Source organism: Zingiber officinale, chromosome 1A (genome assembly GCF_018446385.1).
Source record: "Zingiber officinale cultivar Zhangliang chromosome 1A, Zo_v1.1, whole genome shotgun sequence".
NCBI classification, from domain to species: Eukaryota; Viridiplantae; Streptophyta; class Magnoliopsida; order Zingiberales; family Zingiberaceae; genus Zingiber; species Zingiber officinale.
The window spans coordinates 139,713,958-139,727,458 of NC_055987.1; the positions used below are offsets into that span (position 1 = coordinate 139,713,958).

The 13,501-nt window shown below is 36.9% G+C and overlaps 1 protein-coding gene across 2 annotated transcripts in view; it reads right to left on the bottom strand.

The window, feature by feature from the left end:
* The window catches only part of LOC122010325 (GDSL esterase/lipase CPRD49-like), a 28,803-nt gene extending 22,543 nt beyond the window's left edge, over positions 1 to 6,260 (bottom strand). For both annotated transcript variants that reach the window (XM_042566825.1, XM_042566820.1), the window contains exons 1-2: positions 6,029 to 6,260; positions 3,901 to 3,978 (exon numbers count right to left, since the gene is read on the bottom strand). In XM_042566825.1, coding sequence (XP_042422759.1) covers positions 3,901 to 3,978; positions 6,029 to 6,139 — 189 coding nt within the window. In that variant the 5' untranslated portion in view covers positions 6,140 to 6,260. The remainder of the gene's footprint in view (positions 1 to 3,900; positions 3,979 to 6,028) is intronic.
* Between the last annotated feature and the right edge of the window lie 7,241 nt (positions 6,261 to 13,501).

The window sequence follows — 13,501 nt, forward strand, 5'->3', positions numbered from 1 at the left end:
TCAACTGCTTGTTCCTAATCTGAGACCATATAAGACAACTAAAAGCATGTGGGAGTATTTTAAAAAAGTTTACTATCAAGACAATATAACCAAACCTGTTCAATTTAGAATAGTTCTCTAAATTTAGGGAATGCATTCTATTCCCTAAACATTAAATAATATTTCTCTTTCCTCCCTTAACTAATAAAAAAATCTCTCCCCTCTATCTAATAATAAAAAATATGAAGGAAAGAGAAAAAATAATAAAAAAATAAATATATGGTAAATTATAGGAAAGTTGATGCATTGTGTAGTGAAAAGTGGATATATAAATTTAATAAAGTAGTTCTTTTACCCTAAATTTTAGATTTTGGATAAAGATTCTGATGTGGATGCTCTTAAGACTTCAAGGTAAACATACTACACCATCTTTATCTTGGCTTGTGGATTTTGGTGCATCTAATCATATGACTAGTTCTCTTGAGACTCTTAGCAATGTTAAAAAATATCATGAAAATAATCAGATTGCTAATGTTAGTAAGTTACCTATTCATGATATTGGGGATATTAATTCTTCAATCAAAGATGTTTTGGTATCTCCTGAGCTTTATACTAGTCTCATTTCAGTAGGGCAATTGGTTGATAATGATGTTCGATTTTCTCGTGATGGTTGTGTTGTGCAAGATCAGGTGTCGGGGAAGATACTAGCGAAGGGGCCTAAAGTTGGACGTTTGTTTCCTTTACACTTTTACATTCCTAATTTTGTTTTTTTAGCTTGTAGTACTATAAACCAAAAAGGTGAAATATGACACAAATGTTTAGATCATCCTAATTTTGTTGTCTTATCTCACTTATTAAATTGTGGTTTCTTGAGCAATAAGGATCATTTCTCATCTCATCTTTCCTTTGATGCTCTACATGTAAATTAGGTAAAAGTAAGTCTTTTTCTTTTCCTTCTCATGGTAGTCATGCAAAAAGCTGCCTTGATATGATTCATATTATATCTCATGCCAATTACACATACTTTGTCACATTCATTGACGATTAAAGTAAATATATTTGAATTTATTTTCTTCGTTCTAAATATGAGGTTTTAACTGGCTTTAAAACATTTGTAGCTTATGTTGAGACCCATTTTTTTTTTTCAAAAATCAAGTGCTAAGGTCTAATTCTGGAGGTGAATATTTGTCTCATGAATTCCATGATTTTCTACAACAAAAGGCATTGCTTTCGAACGCGTTGAACGTAAGAACTAACATTTGTTAAACGTTGTTCGAACTCTACTGATTGAATCTTTTCTTCCATCTAAATTAATTAATTGCTTGCCTTCACATGTCTTGAACTTTGAATCTCCATATTATCGTTTTTTTCATAGACATCCTAACTATCTTGACATGCATATTTTTGGTTGTGTTTGCTTTATTCATTTGCCACCTCATGAACACCATAAACTTTCTACTCATTCTATTAAATGTGATTTTATGGGTTACAGTATTTCACACAAATGTTATGTTTGTTATGATCCATGTTCTAACAGATTTCGTATCCCTCGTCATGTTGTTTTCTTTAAAAATTTAATTTTTGTTTCTACTCATATTGAGTCTTTGCCAGAGCCACCTATCCTTCCTAATTTTGATGAGGTATATAATACTTTTGACCGAATCAAGCCTGACTTTGTGTATCAACGACAACAATGTCCAACTTTACAGCCTTCTGAGCTTGATTCAATATCTGCGTCTGTTCAAACTGTTTCTTTCATAGGCAATCAACTTTCACATACCATCCCATGACACTCTTCCAGAATTATCTGTCTATCGGATCGGTACGACTTTTCCCATACATCTCTTCATACAACTCTGTCCATTGTTCCTATTTCTTCATGTGAGGCTGCTAAACATGATTGTTGGCACAATGCCATGGAAGAAGAACTTCAAGCTCTTGTGGACAATTACACTTGGGATATTGTTGTATGCCTCCAAATGTTAAAGTCATTGGTTGTAAATGAGTCTACTTTATCAAGCTTCATTCAGATGGTACTCTAGATCGCTATAAGGTTCGATTGGTTGCCTTGGGTATCAAACAAGAGTATGACATTAATTATCACAAGACTTTTGCTTGGGTTACCAAGATGTGAACATTTCGAATGGTTATTTCAATTGTTGCTTTACAAGGATGACCACTTCATCAGATGGATGTTAAGAATGTGTTTCTTTATGGTGATCTCAAAGAAGAGATTGACATGGTTCCATCGCAGGGGTTGTCTTCTTCCTCTTCTTCTTTGGATGTTTGTAAGTTGAAGAAATCTCTATATGGGTTAAATCAAGCTCCTTGAGGCATGGTTTGATAAATTCAGATCTACTTTGCTCTAATTTTCATTCAAGCAGAGTCAATATGATTCATCTTTGTTTCTTTACAAGACATCTACTAGTATTGTCATTCTCCTAGTTTATGTTGACGATCTTGTTATCACTGGGACCGATTATGTTTTAATTGCTCATTTGAAACATCTTCAAGCCTCATTTCATATGAAGGATCTCAATCCTCTTACTTATGTCTTGGGTCTGGAAGTTCATATTGATTCTTTTGGTATTTTTTTGCATCAACATAAGTTCACACAAGATTTGCTTCATTTAGTTGGTCTCCAAGATGCTTCTACTATAGCTATTTCACTTGAAGTAAACACAAAGTACCAGTGTGAGGAGGGCAATCTTCTTTTTGATCATACGATATTTTGACAATTGGTGGGCAGCTTAAACTATTTGACTATTACTCAACCGGACATTTCCTTTGTTGTTCAGCAAATTAGTCAATTTATGACAATTCTCCGTCATCTGCATTTAGCTGTTGTTCATCGAATCATTAGATATCTTCATGGGGCACCTTGTTGTTGATTTTTTTTTTTCAACTGGTTCTCCTCTTCATCTGGTTGCCTATAGTGACGTTGATTAGATGGGATGTCCCGATACTCGTCGATCTATCACGAGTTGGTATATGTTTCTAGGTAATTGCTTGATTTCTTGGAAGAGTAAGAAGCAAGATCGTGTTTCTAAATCTTCTATGGAGTCCGAATACCCTGCTATGTCAACTACTTGTTCTGAGATTGTTTGACTTCGTGGTCTTCTAGTTGAGCTTAGTTTCTCTCAGTCTACTCCTACTCCGGCTCATGCTTATAACACTAGTGTCATTCAGATTGCTGCTAATCCTTTTTATCATGAGTGTACTAAACATATTGAGATGGATCGTCACTCTATTCGCGCAGCCTTTGACACTCATATTATTTCTCTTCCTCGTATTTCCACTAACCTTCATATAGCTGATATATTACTAAGGCCTTGACACGACAATGTCATCAGTTTCTAGTGGGCAAATTGATGTTTCTTGATCGACCAACATCAATTTGAGGGGGGATGACATCATATATGATAGCTTACATCAAGGATGAAACATATATGACAGCATATATCAAGCCTTAATTAATAGCTATAAATATATAATAGTTGTGACTTCCTTAGCAGTAAATATATTGTAATTAATAGTATAACTATACTTTCATGATTTAGATAGATCACTAGAAATGAACTTGGATTTATGGATGAAAATCTGTCCTATAAATAACTAACATTTCCTATACAATGAGAGGAACTCTCATGGTGAGAGCATTCAATCGAATTGACTTTATGCATAGGAAAAGAGTCAAAATCTTCCAATTCCCCCAAAATAGGAAGAACCTTATACATGAAACCCACCAACTGTACAAGTATATAATACTGAGGAAGACTATCATGGACCACATAATGTGACAGTGTTGTAGCACATTTGCATTTGGAACTCACAAACTGTACAATTGCATTTGGAACTTCGTAGACTGTCATGTTTCTAGAGTCATCAAATCATGATAAATAGAAGGAATAATATCTTTACCTTTGGGAAAACTTCTTCAAGCACTTGAACACCACGCCTAGAGTTCCAACCAAGATATCCACGTAGTATAATATCAGCCTGAATTGGATAAAGAAAATAAAAAATATTTGAAAGGTCAAAATATGATAACGCAGCATAAAACTAAAAAAAAAAAATTCTGGACTGATGTGTTAAGTAAATATTCTTTTGAAAATAAAGTCAAATTGATACAACGAACAAGAAAAAGACAACATCAATGAGATCAAAAGGCTAAAACTTGTTTGGTCTATCAAGTTGGCAAGTCAATCTATCCCCATAAGGTTGATTTGATTCTGCACATTGTTCTTATGTTTGTAACACTATCTTGTTAGTAACCAACCATGATATATAGGTTTCTAAATTCTCATCTCTGGCTTTAAAGTATGTTTTTCTCTACTCTAGTTCATTTTTACCTAGTCTCATGTTTTGCTATGGAGGCTCAGGCGAACCAAACAATGAATACAACAACATATTTAAAGACTATTTTAGCCTATGAGTTTGGGCGTGTCTTCTTATAATTTTTGTTGCATGTTTTGGTTGTCTTGTTGATTATGTGGCACATAAGAGGAGAGGGAGCTGGGAAGCATTGAGAGGACTTTTTTTCTCTAGTAGTTTTTTTGGCATTCAGGAGTGTGTGAAGGTTCTTGTTTTGTTTCTCAATATATTTGAAAGAAGTGTATATAAAGAGTGAGAGCTTGCATGGCCTTGTTTGAGTGCTTTTTTGTATTGTTTACTCTCATATCATATATATTATTATTAAATATTTTCGTCAATTAGGTGCAAGTTGAACTGAGTATTGGGCTGTAGTTTTTTTTGTGTGTTATGCTTAACTTGTGTTGCTAGATCAGGATTCCAAGTGTTTAATGAATTGAATTGACCATGGAGGGGAATTCCTGTCATATGGTGTTTAATGAATTGAATTAATGAGGAGAATTTCTGCCATATGGATTTACAATGAGATTAATATAGATAAGGATGTAGTAGAGGATTGAGCTCAATAGCATAGGAGGATCCATTATAGGTAAAGCCGACCCTACTTAACTAGTAAGATAAAGACTTAATTATTGTTGTTGTATGAATTTGCAATGAGAATAACTAAAATAATGAGTATTGATTTTGATATAGGGTGGTTATGATCTCATAGCAAGCAATGTCTGAGAGGCCTCAACTCCTATGTCTTTTAATTTTTTTCCCTTTTGACGCAATGCCAAATTTGAACTATCGAGCCACCCAACAACTAGGAACAAAGTGGATGAAACGAAAAAAGAAATAACCTCCCACAGAAGGAAAAACTCTCACACATAAAGATGATTAAAATACATGACTGGAACTCCTTTTATAGATTAGACTCAATAGTAAATATGAAAATAAATATTTTAAATTAAAAAAATAAACTAATCTAATAGGGTTTAATATTATTCTCTATTTTATCAAAATAAAAATATTAATTGCTAAATAATAAAAAATAAAATCTCTTATTTATTATAAATGAGTCAATCTTGAATATTTGCAATTTAATTTTATTTATTGTACATGCCTCAATCTTGAATGTTTTCTACTCTTGAAGATTTTCAATTTCTTTTCCTTTATGGCAGATATGCAAATTTTTAATATTTTCTAATTTTAAAAGCTTACAATTTCTTTCCTTTAATTACTTAATTAAAGGAAAGAAATATTAATTGTTGATTCTTTTGAACTAATCTGATCTTCAATTACTTTACTACTATATATTTGTTTCCTTGTTTGCATTACGATCCCTATAATTAATTATCTAAAATAAATGTTTGGAGTATTTGCTAAAAGAGAATCAACAAAGTGAAAATGGGAAGGAAAAAAAAAAAATTGAAAATCCACATTTTTGTCGCTTATTCTCATTCCATGGACCACAAGAACAAAAGACGCCGGACCCTCTATCCAGACAAATGATCGAAACTATTCACATTTTACCACTGAACCTCTGACATCAAGTTGCAAACCTTAGTCCTTTCCCACCGCATTGCACGCCAACCACAATCTACGAACGAAAACTAGAAATTCCAACTAATGTTCGTATAGGTGAAATCGTGAGATGGCATCATCATATCGACGGATAGGAGGGTAGGCCAAGTACCTTGCGGGCATATACGTCGGCGAGGATGGCTCCCCATCCGCCATTGCTGAAGCTGAACTGGACGATGGAAGATCCGAAGAGCACGAAGACTGGGCGAGCCGGCCCCACCATCTCCTTGATCGGCTATCCTTCTCCTGAATGCGCGGCGGAGGAAGATTGGAAGAGAGCGAAGATCGAAGAGGAAGAGAAGCGAAGAGCGGAGCGCGAGGCAGAGGACTCGACTTCTGCTACAACCACCACAAGCCGCTGCCATCACGTGGCATTTAAACCTACAGTAGTGACTCGAAGCCCCAAGTGGCCGAACACAGACCCACTGTTAATGCCTGGGCTTTAGCCGGCTGGCTCCCTCCTTATATTATCTCTTCTATATTAGGGTATATTATTTAATTTAAATATCAAAAATTATTATAATTTTTTAATTAGTCTAATATGTCATCTTCTTTATATTTAAAGTTTCAAATCTAATCTAAACATTTACTAACTAATCCAGAGGTTGAATGTATAGTTATACTCTTTTTAATCTATTTTCATTTTTTAAATTATTTATTTATATTTTATTGAAGTATTATCATTATGATATGAAAGACTTGTTATATAATATATGTGAGACCCTTGGCGGCCGAGTAGAGGGAGATGAATAACCCTGTAAAGGAAAACAACCTTCCTCAAATTTTATAGCTTAATAATTATCAACATTTACATAAAATAATTAAAAGACTAAAAAAGACGAGGCACAAAGAAATTACTTAGTCATAACCAGGAAGGTTGTTAATCCAAAGAAGATGTAAAGCTCACTAAAATTCTCCTCTGGGCGGAGAAGCCTCTTGCAGCAGTTAGATCTCACAACTACAAAATTAAACAAAAGAAATTGTTTATAAGTGTTATATCTAAGCTTTTATCCCTGTCATAATGGGACGCGTCACGTCGCATTCCGTGTAATTTTTGATTTCGGACGCTCGGACCACAAAGTCAACTTTTAGTTGACTTTTTGGTCTCGATCTTTCGCTCCGATCCCGCTTGCATTGGTCCAGATCTTCCACTCCGACTCTGCTCGCTTGGGTGATCTCGGCCATCCGGAATAGGGCTCACCCGAACCCAACTTCCAACCTTCGAGCAATCTTCTACTTTGGCTTCTCGTTCCTTGGAAATGTCGCACGTTTCCTTCTCATCCGCCTGCATACACTTCCGCAGCACCTCGTCCCTCAGATGCACTGAGTCCATCGGTTCTCTTCCATGTTATCCTTTTCGCTAGTTGCATCTTTCGCTCGACTTCCTATGCTCTTAAGTTCCCGCACACTTAGACACAGGGGTTAAATACCAACAAGACCTAACCTAACTTGGTTGATCACATCAAAATTACCTTGGGGTACTAACAATCTTCCCCTTTTTAATGTGATCAAGCCGACGTCAAGTTAAGGTAAACCATAAACAAATAGTTATAATTTTTGCAAAAAAAAATTTACAAGTTCAGAAATTAAGTATAAAAATAAAAAGATTAAAATTGTACTACCTCCCCCTAGACTTAATCTTTACTACTCTCCCTTTTGATCACATTAAAAGTAGAGTATGTTAAACATATTACTTGGAAGGTCTAAAAAGTCTAAGGAAAAAAAAACAAAAAAAAAATATGAAGAGTTAAAAAACTTTGATTTAAAAAAATTCCTTTAATAATAAAAACTTTAATGAGGGTTGAACAAAAAAAATTTCATAGAAAGTTAATTTTTTGGTAAAATTAAAAAATTTACATTTTGATCACTAGTTCATAAAAATTTCTAACAAGAAAAAATTTCAAAAGATTGTTTAGATTAACTTGAACAAATTTTAATGATTTGACCTTTTTAAATAAATTATTCTAGTAAAAATTTAAAGCATTAGTTGAATGTTTCACAGTAAGTTAATTAAATATTCAATTCAATAATTGACTTTCAGATTGTGGCAAAATACTAGGTCTTCTTGGTTATTGGAGCATCAGCCACTTTTAGACAAAGTCTCTTAAAGAATTTAAACATTTAACTTTCTTTCTGAAAGCTCTAAGAAAATAATTAATATAAATATGATTTTGAAATCTAAAATAGATTTCTTCATATATGATTAATTAGAAATTTCTTAGGAATATATTTTTATGATATTTTCCTAATTTGACCCTTATGATATTTAAAATATCAGTTTAAGTTATTATATCTCTTAATATTTTGATTATTGAGCATGCATGCTTTTTTAAATATTTTATTTCTATTTTCAATTTGTCATTTTCTATTTAAATTATCAAACAAATCTAAGGGACATGTATTGGCTAATTATCTTTTCAAGTCTATATTTTCTTTTTCTAATTTTACTAAATCTTTGGAAAGAATTTTAATAAATTGAAATGACTTTTCAAGAGATAAGGCGCGCACCTGACTTACCTCATATTCTAATGCTTGCTCTTCATCGTAGTTTCCCTTTGATGATCCTCCCCCTTCATTGATACTCATCTCTGAGCTGCTTTTGTCCTCTTTTTGATGGTTTGCCATTAAGGCTAGTCCGGTGTAGGCTTCGATTTCAGATTTGAATGACGTGTCGTCCCATGTCACCTTTAGATTATACTTGGGTCGGGCTGGCTTCTTGTTCTTCTCCTTGTCCTTGTTCTTCAATTTTGGATAGTCATCCTTGATGTGTCATTCTTCATCACAGTTATAACATCGGACCTTCCTTTTGTTCCAATAATACTTTCTTGACTACAATTTAAATTTATTAGATTTAATAAATTTATTAAATTTTCTTACTAATAGCACCGCTTCATCTTCGTCGATTGATGCTTCTAAGTCTGGATTGCCCGTTCTTGCCTTCAGGGCAATGTTCTGACTAGGCTTCCTTTTCATCTCTACACATCTAGATTTGTGAAGTTCAAAGGTGGAGAAAAGATTTTCTAATAACTAACTTCTAGGTCCTTAGATATATAAAATGAGTCAACTGTAAAGGTTCACTCAGGTGTCCTAGGGAATGCATTTAAAATGTACCTTAATGAATCTCGGTTCTTACCTTTTCTCTAAAATTCATGAGTCTAGTGATGAGTTCTTTGAACCTCGAGTGTAGATGTGCGACTATTTCTCTTTCTTCCTTCCGAAGATTCGTTAGTTGGTTCCGGAGCATATCCCATCTCGCGAGCTTTGCTTCGAAAGTTCCTTCATGTAGTTCTAGGAACTTTTCTCAAAGTTCCAATCTGAATTACTTCCTGGGGCGGAAGTACGCTGAGTAGGTGGAACTCGGCTCGTCCGTTCGCTACAAAGTCTGCTTGCTCCTTTTTGCTCCATTGGTATTCTTCCTTTTCATTTCCTTATTGGTCTTTAAGAGCTACAAAATCATATTTAATTATCAAAAGAATTTCAAAATTAGTTTTAAAAAATGCCTCCATGCGTTTTTTCTATAATGCAAATTCTCCCCTCGAACTTCATTGGGCAAATGCTCTGTCCGACCATCATCTCGGTGCTTCAGTCGGCGGTTAGTCATTCTGAGACATTTTGGCTCTGATACCACTTGTAGAACCCTTGGCAGCCGGTTAGAGGGGGGGTGGTGAATAGCCCTGAAAAGAAAAACAACATTCCTCAAACTTTATAGCTTAATAATTATCAACACTTATATAAAATAATTAAAAGACTAAAAATGATGAGGCACAAAGAAATTACTTGGTTACAACCGGGGTGGTTGTTAATTCAATGAGATGTAAAACTCACTAAAATTCTCCTCTGGACGGAGAAACCTCTTATAGTAGTTAGATCTTACAACTAGGAAGCTAAACAAAAGAAATCGCTTACAAGTGTTCTATTTAAGCTTCTGGGACCAGAGCTATATTTATAGCCTTGGTCAGGGTGCCTGGAAGGGGTCCAGGTGCCTGGAAGGGGATAAACTTTTATCCTCGTCGCAACGGGACGCGCCACGTTGCGTTCTGGATAATTTTTATGTCAAACGCCTGAGAAGGGTTCTGGGCGCCCGGAGTCCGGGTCTTCTGCTCCGGTCCAGCTTGCATTGGCCCGGATCTTCTGCTCCAGCTCTACTCGCTTGGGTGATCTTGGCCATCCAGAATAGGGCTCACTCGAACCCAACTTTCGGCCTTCGAGCAATCTTTCGCTCCGACTTCTTGTCCCTTGGAAGTGCCGTGCGTCTCCTTCTCGTCCGCCCGCGTACTCTTCTGCAGCATCTCGTCCTTCAAACGCACCGAGCTCGTCGGCTCTCTTCTTTACTATCTTTCTCGCTAGTTGTGTCTTTCACTCGACTTCCTGTACTCTTAAATTCCTGCACACTTAGACACAGGGATTAAATACTAACAGGATCTAACCTGACTTGGTTGATCATATCAAAACTACCTTGGGGTATTAACAATATGATATATTAATTTTTTATGAACAAAATTTTTTTAGATAAAAAAATGATGATTTATTTTAAATTTAGCCTATTCAGGAATAAAATCCTGATTTCACCACTAGTTAATGGGCCTCCATGGAAGTTCTCTTCCATCCTTGTCAGCTCACTTTAAGTTTAAACGGAACAGGGGATTAATAAAATAGTCCATTTATAATTTTATATTTGAAATGTCCCTTTGATTTCCCTCTGTTTTTATTGCGTAAGGAGAATATTGATGGAAATAAATGTAAGGAACAGGGATGTAGTAGCAATTTCTGTATGGATGCATGGTACAAGCCCTAGTTTACAAAATTGTGATTCGGATAATAAAATTATATGGTCCTACAATCTAGAAGTTTCAAAATGATATAGGAGGGTTTGATGGAGTAGAACAGATCGATCAGGTTAGGTAGAATCAAAATTCTACCCATTAAGAAATTATAACTCTAGACTTAGATTGAATTAGGAGATCTATAATATATCAAATTAAAACTCGTTTAGATATGAGATTATACTTGATGTATAATAAAAAGGGACCCCACTAAAAATGAGTCAAAATAGGGAAGAGTGGTTGACATGTAGGTCAAAGTCAAAACAGTTAAAAGCCCAGGACCACAGATCTTGCGAGTTTGGCCAAACGGGCCTCCAAGTTTGGTCGGATGTGACCGGCCGAATAGCCATCCTCTAAAAATTGGCAACGGGTTAAGTGACAGACAATGAATCTCCCGGCCCACCATCCCTACTGATCGGATGACACATCAGGTCAAACAAAGGCAACCCTCCAACAACAGGAAAGTCGAGTGAAGGAAAATAGCTTTGTTCAATACGACTGAGCCGGGACATCCCAGCCGATCAACCTACAGTGGGACCCACCTACATATCTTATAATACTCTTTTTGAAGTTTATGCCGCCGAGCATGTCCAACATGCTAATCGTACTTTAGAAGCTCCTAGTATGTCATATCAGAGATTTGTGTGTCTGTTTAAGAAAAGGTACTAGGGACACTTTTTGACTTATTTTTTTCTAGGACGCTTTGAAAAACATGCATATGCTTTGAGATGCGTGCACAGACACTACAGTGACACTATAACAGAGGGTTCCATCCACAGACGGAGGTATGCGATATCTTGTTATTCTATATGCTCTAGTTATTGTTCTTGATTACTGTTCTTCTCTACCGAGCTAAGAACTGACTTGAGCGTTAGAGGGTCAACATCGGGAACCTTTCTTGACTGGCACTAACGCTCCTGATTTTACAGGACATCAAGGAGTCTTCATCCAGTTAACCATACAACCACGTTCCCAGCCTACTATCTTCTCCGTTTTCAGACAGGATCATATTTGACGTCATCTGTGGGAATGCCACCTATAGCCGAAACGTGAAAATAGAAGACGTTGGATGACTCACCACTATGATGCTAACCCAAGAAGATTTGGAGATATTGATAAGTGCCTGAGCTACAAAGATGGTGCAGCAACAATAAGAGATAGCGGCCGACTACCGAGAGCCGAACGACCTAGCCGCATTGGTGACAGGCCAACAAGCTGACCAAAGAACACGAGTGGAAGACCCCGTCGGTCGCAAGCTGAACCATAAGCCAACTAGCGCCTTTCGGGAAGCACTGAATGCACCAATCCCTTATCATTGGACATTATTTCGCATGCCCTAGAAAGAGTAAGGCCGAGCTGAAAGGAAACAAGGATCCTCTTTGGAGAACGTGCCCATTCAGGATGGGCGAAAAGGCAAAGCGCCCAAACTCGACAACTCTCCTGAGCGGATCAACAGACAGTTCTCCTAAGAGATCCTTGACGATTAGTTGCCACCTCACTATAGGCCTCTGACGATCGGAGAGTACAAGGAGGCAGCTGACCCCAAAAATCATCTAATTAAGTTTGACAACATGGCCACACTCCACCAATACACCAACGAAGTCAAATGCCGAGTATTCATCACCATACTCTTCGGATCGATGCAGAGGTGATTCAAATGCTTGCCGATTGGATCCATCTGCAGCTTCAAAGACTTTCAAATTGCTTTCCTACAATATTTTACTAGCAGCCGCCACTACCAGAAGACAAATGTGAACCAGTTAGCGGTCAAGCAAGGGCCTAAGGAAACATTGCGAGCCTATGTTAAGAGATTCAACCAAGTGGCCATGGATGTCCTATCGGCCACCCGAAAATATTAGTAAGTTCCTTTTCCCAAGGACTTATAGATGATGACTTCTTTTGCTCACTCATCTGGAAGCCCCCGAGAGACTTCGAACATCTGCTCGGGTGGGCTACTAAGTATATCAACGTCGAGGAGGCATAGTCAACTCAGAAGAAGTAATTCCAAAGCCGACGACTGTCCCGAAGGGCCAAGCGACCCACACCCATCAATCGCCAAAAGGGCCCTAAGCGGAAGCAGCGCAGCAACACCAAGAGCCATGCAGTCTAGCATGTGGAGTCTGAGCAGGCGAAGTTCACCGAGTCTCGACCGTGGACACCGCTCTTCGGCTCTTATCATTGTTCGACAACTCACAACACGAGAGATTGTTACCATCTCAAGTCAAAGGCATGCCGACTGTTAGGGTCGAAATATGCTTGAAGGGGGGGGGGGGTGAATACCTCGTCGTGCATTCGTTGCGTACTTCATGACGATGATATGCAGCAGAATGAACTCAAAGCAAACTTACAACGCTAACACAAAGGATTTACTTGATATCCACCTTAAGAAGAGGTGACTAATCCAAGGATCCACACACGACATGCTCTCCACTAATAAAAACACTCCTTCTCGATCGCAGTCGAAGTTAGAGAAGCCTTGTACAAACTCACACAACAATATACAACACTCACAAGAAGAAAATACAAAAGATACAAATGGAAACTCTTTTTTCTTGCTTACTTGTTGCTTGTTGTTGCCTCTTGAACCTTGAAAGTGTAACTACACTTGTCTCCAAGAGCCTTCAAGAATTGGCTGTGAAAGTGTGGAGAGAGCTCGTGAATCGTCGCTGAGATGCACTGTAGTCACTGGAGAAGAATCCTTGAAGAAGACGCTCGCCAACGACTATAACCTGCTCAACGGTCGGATCCTAATCAATTGAATG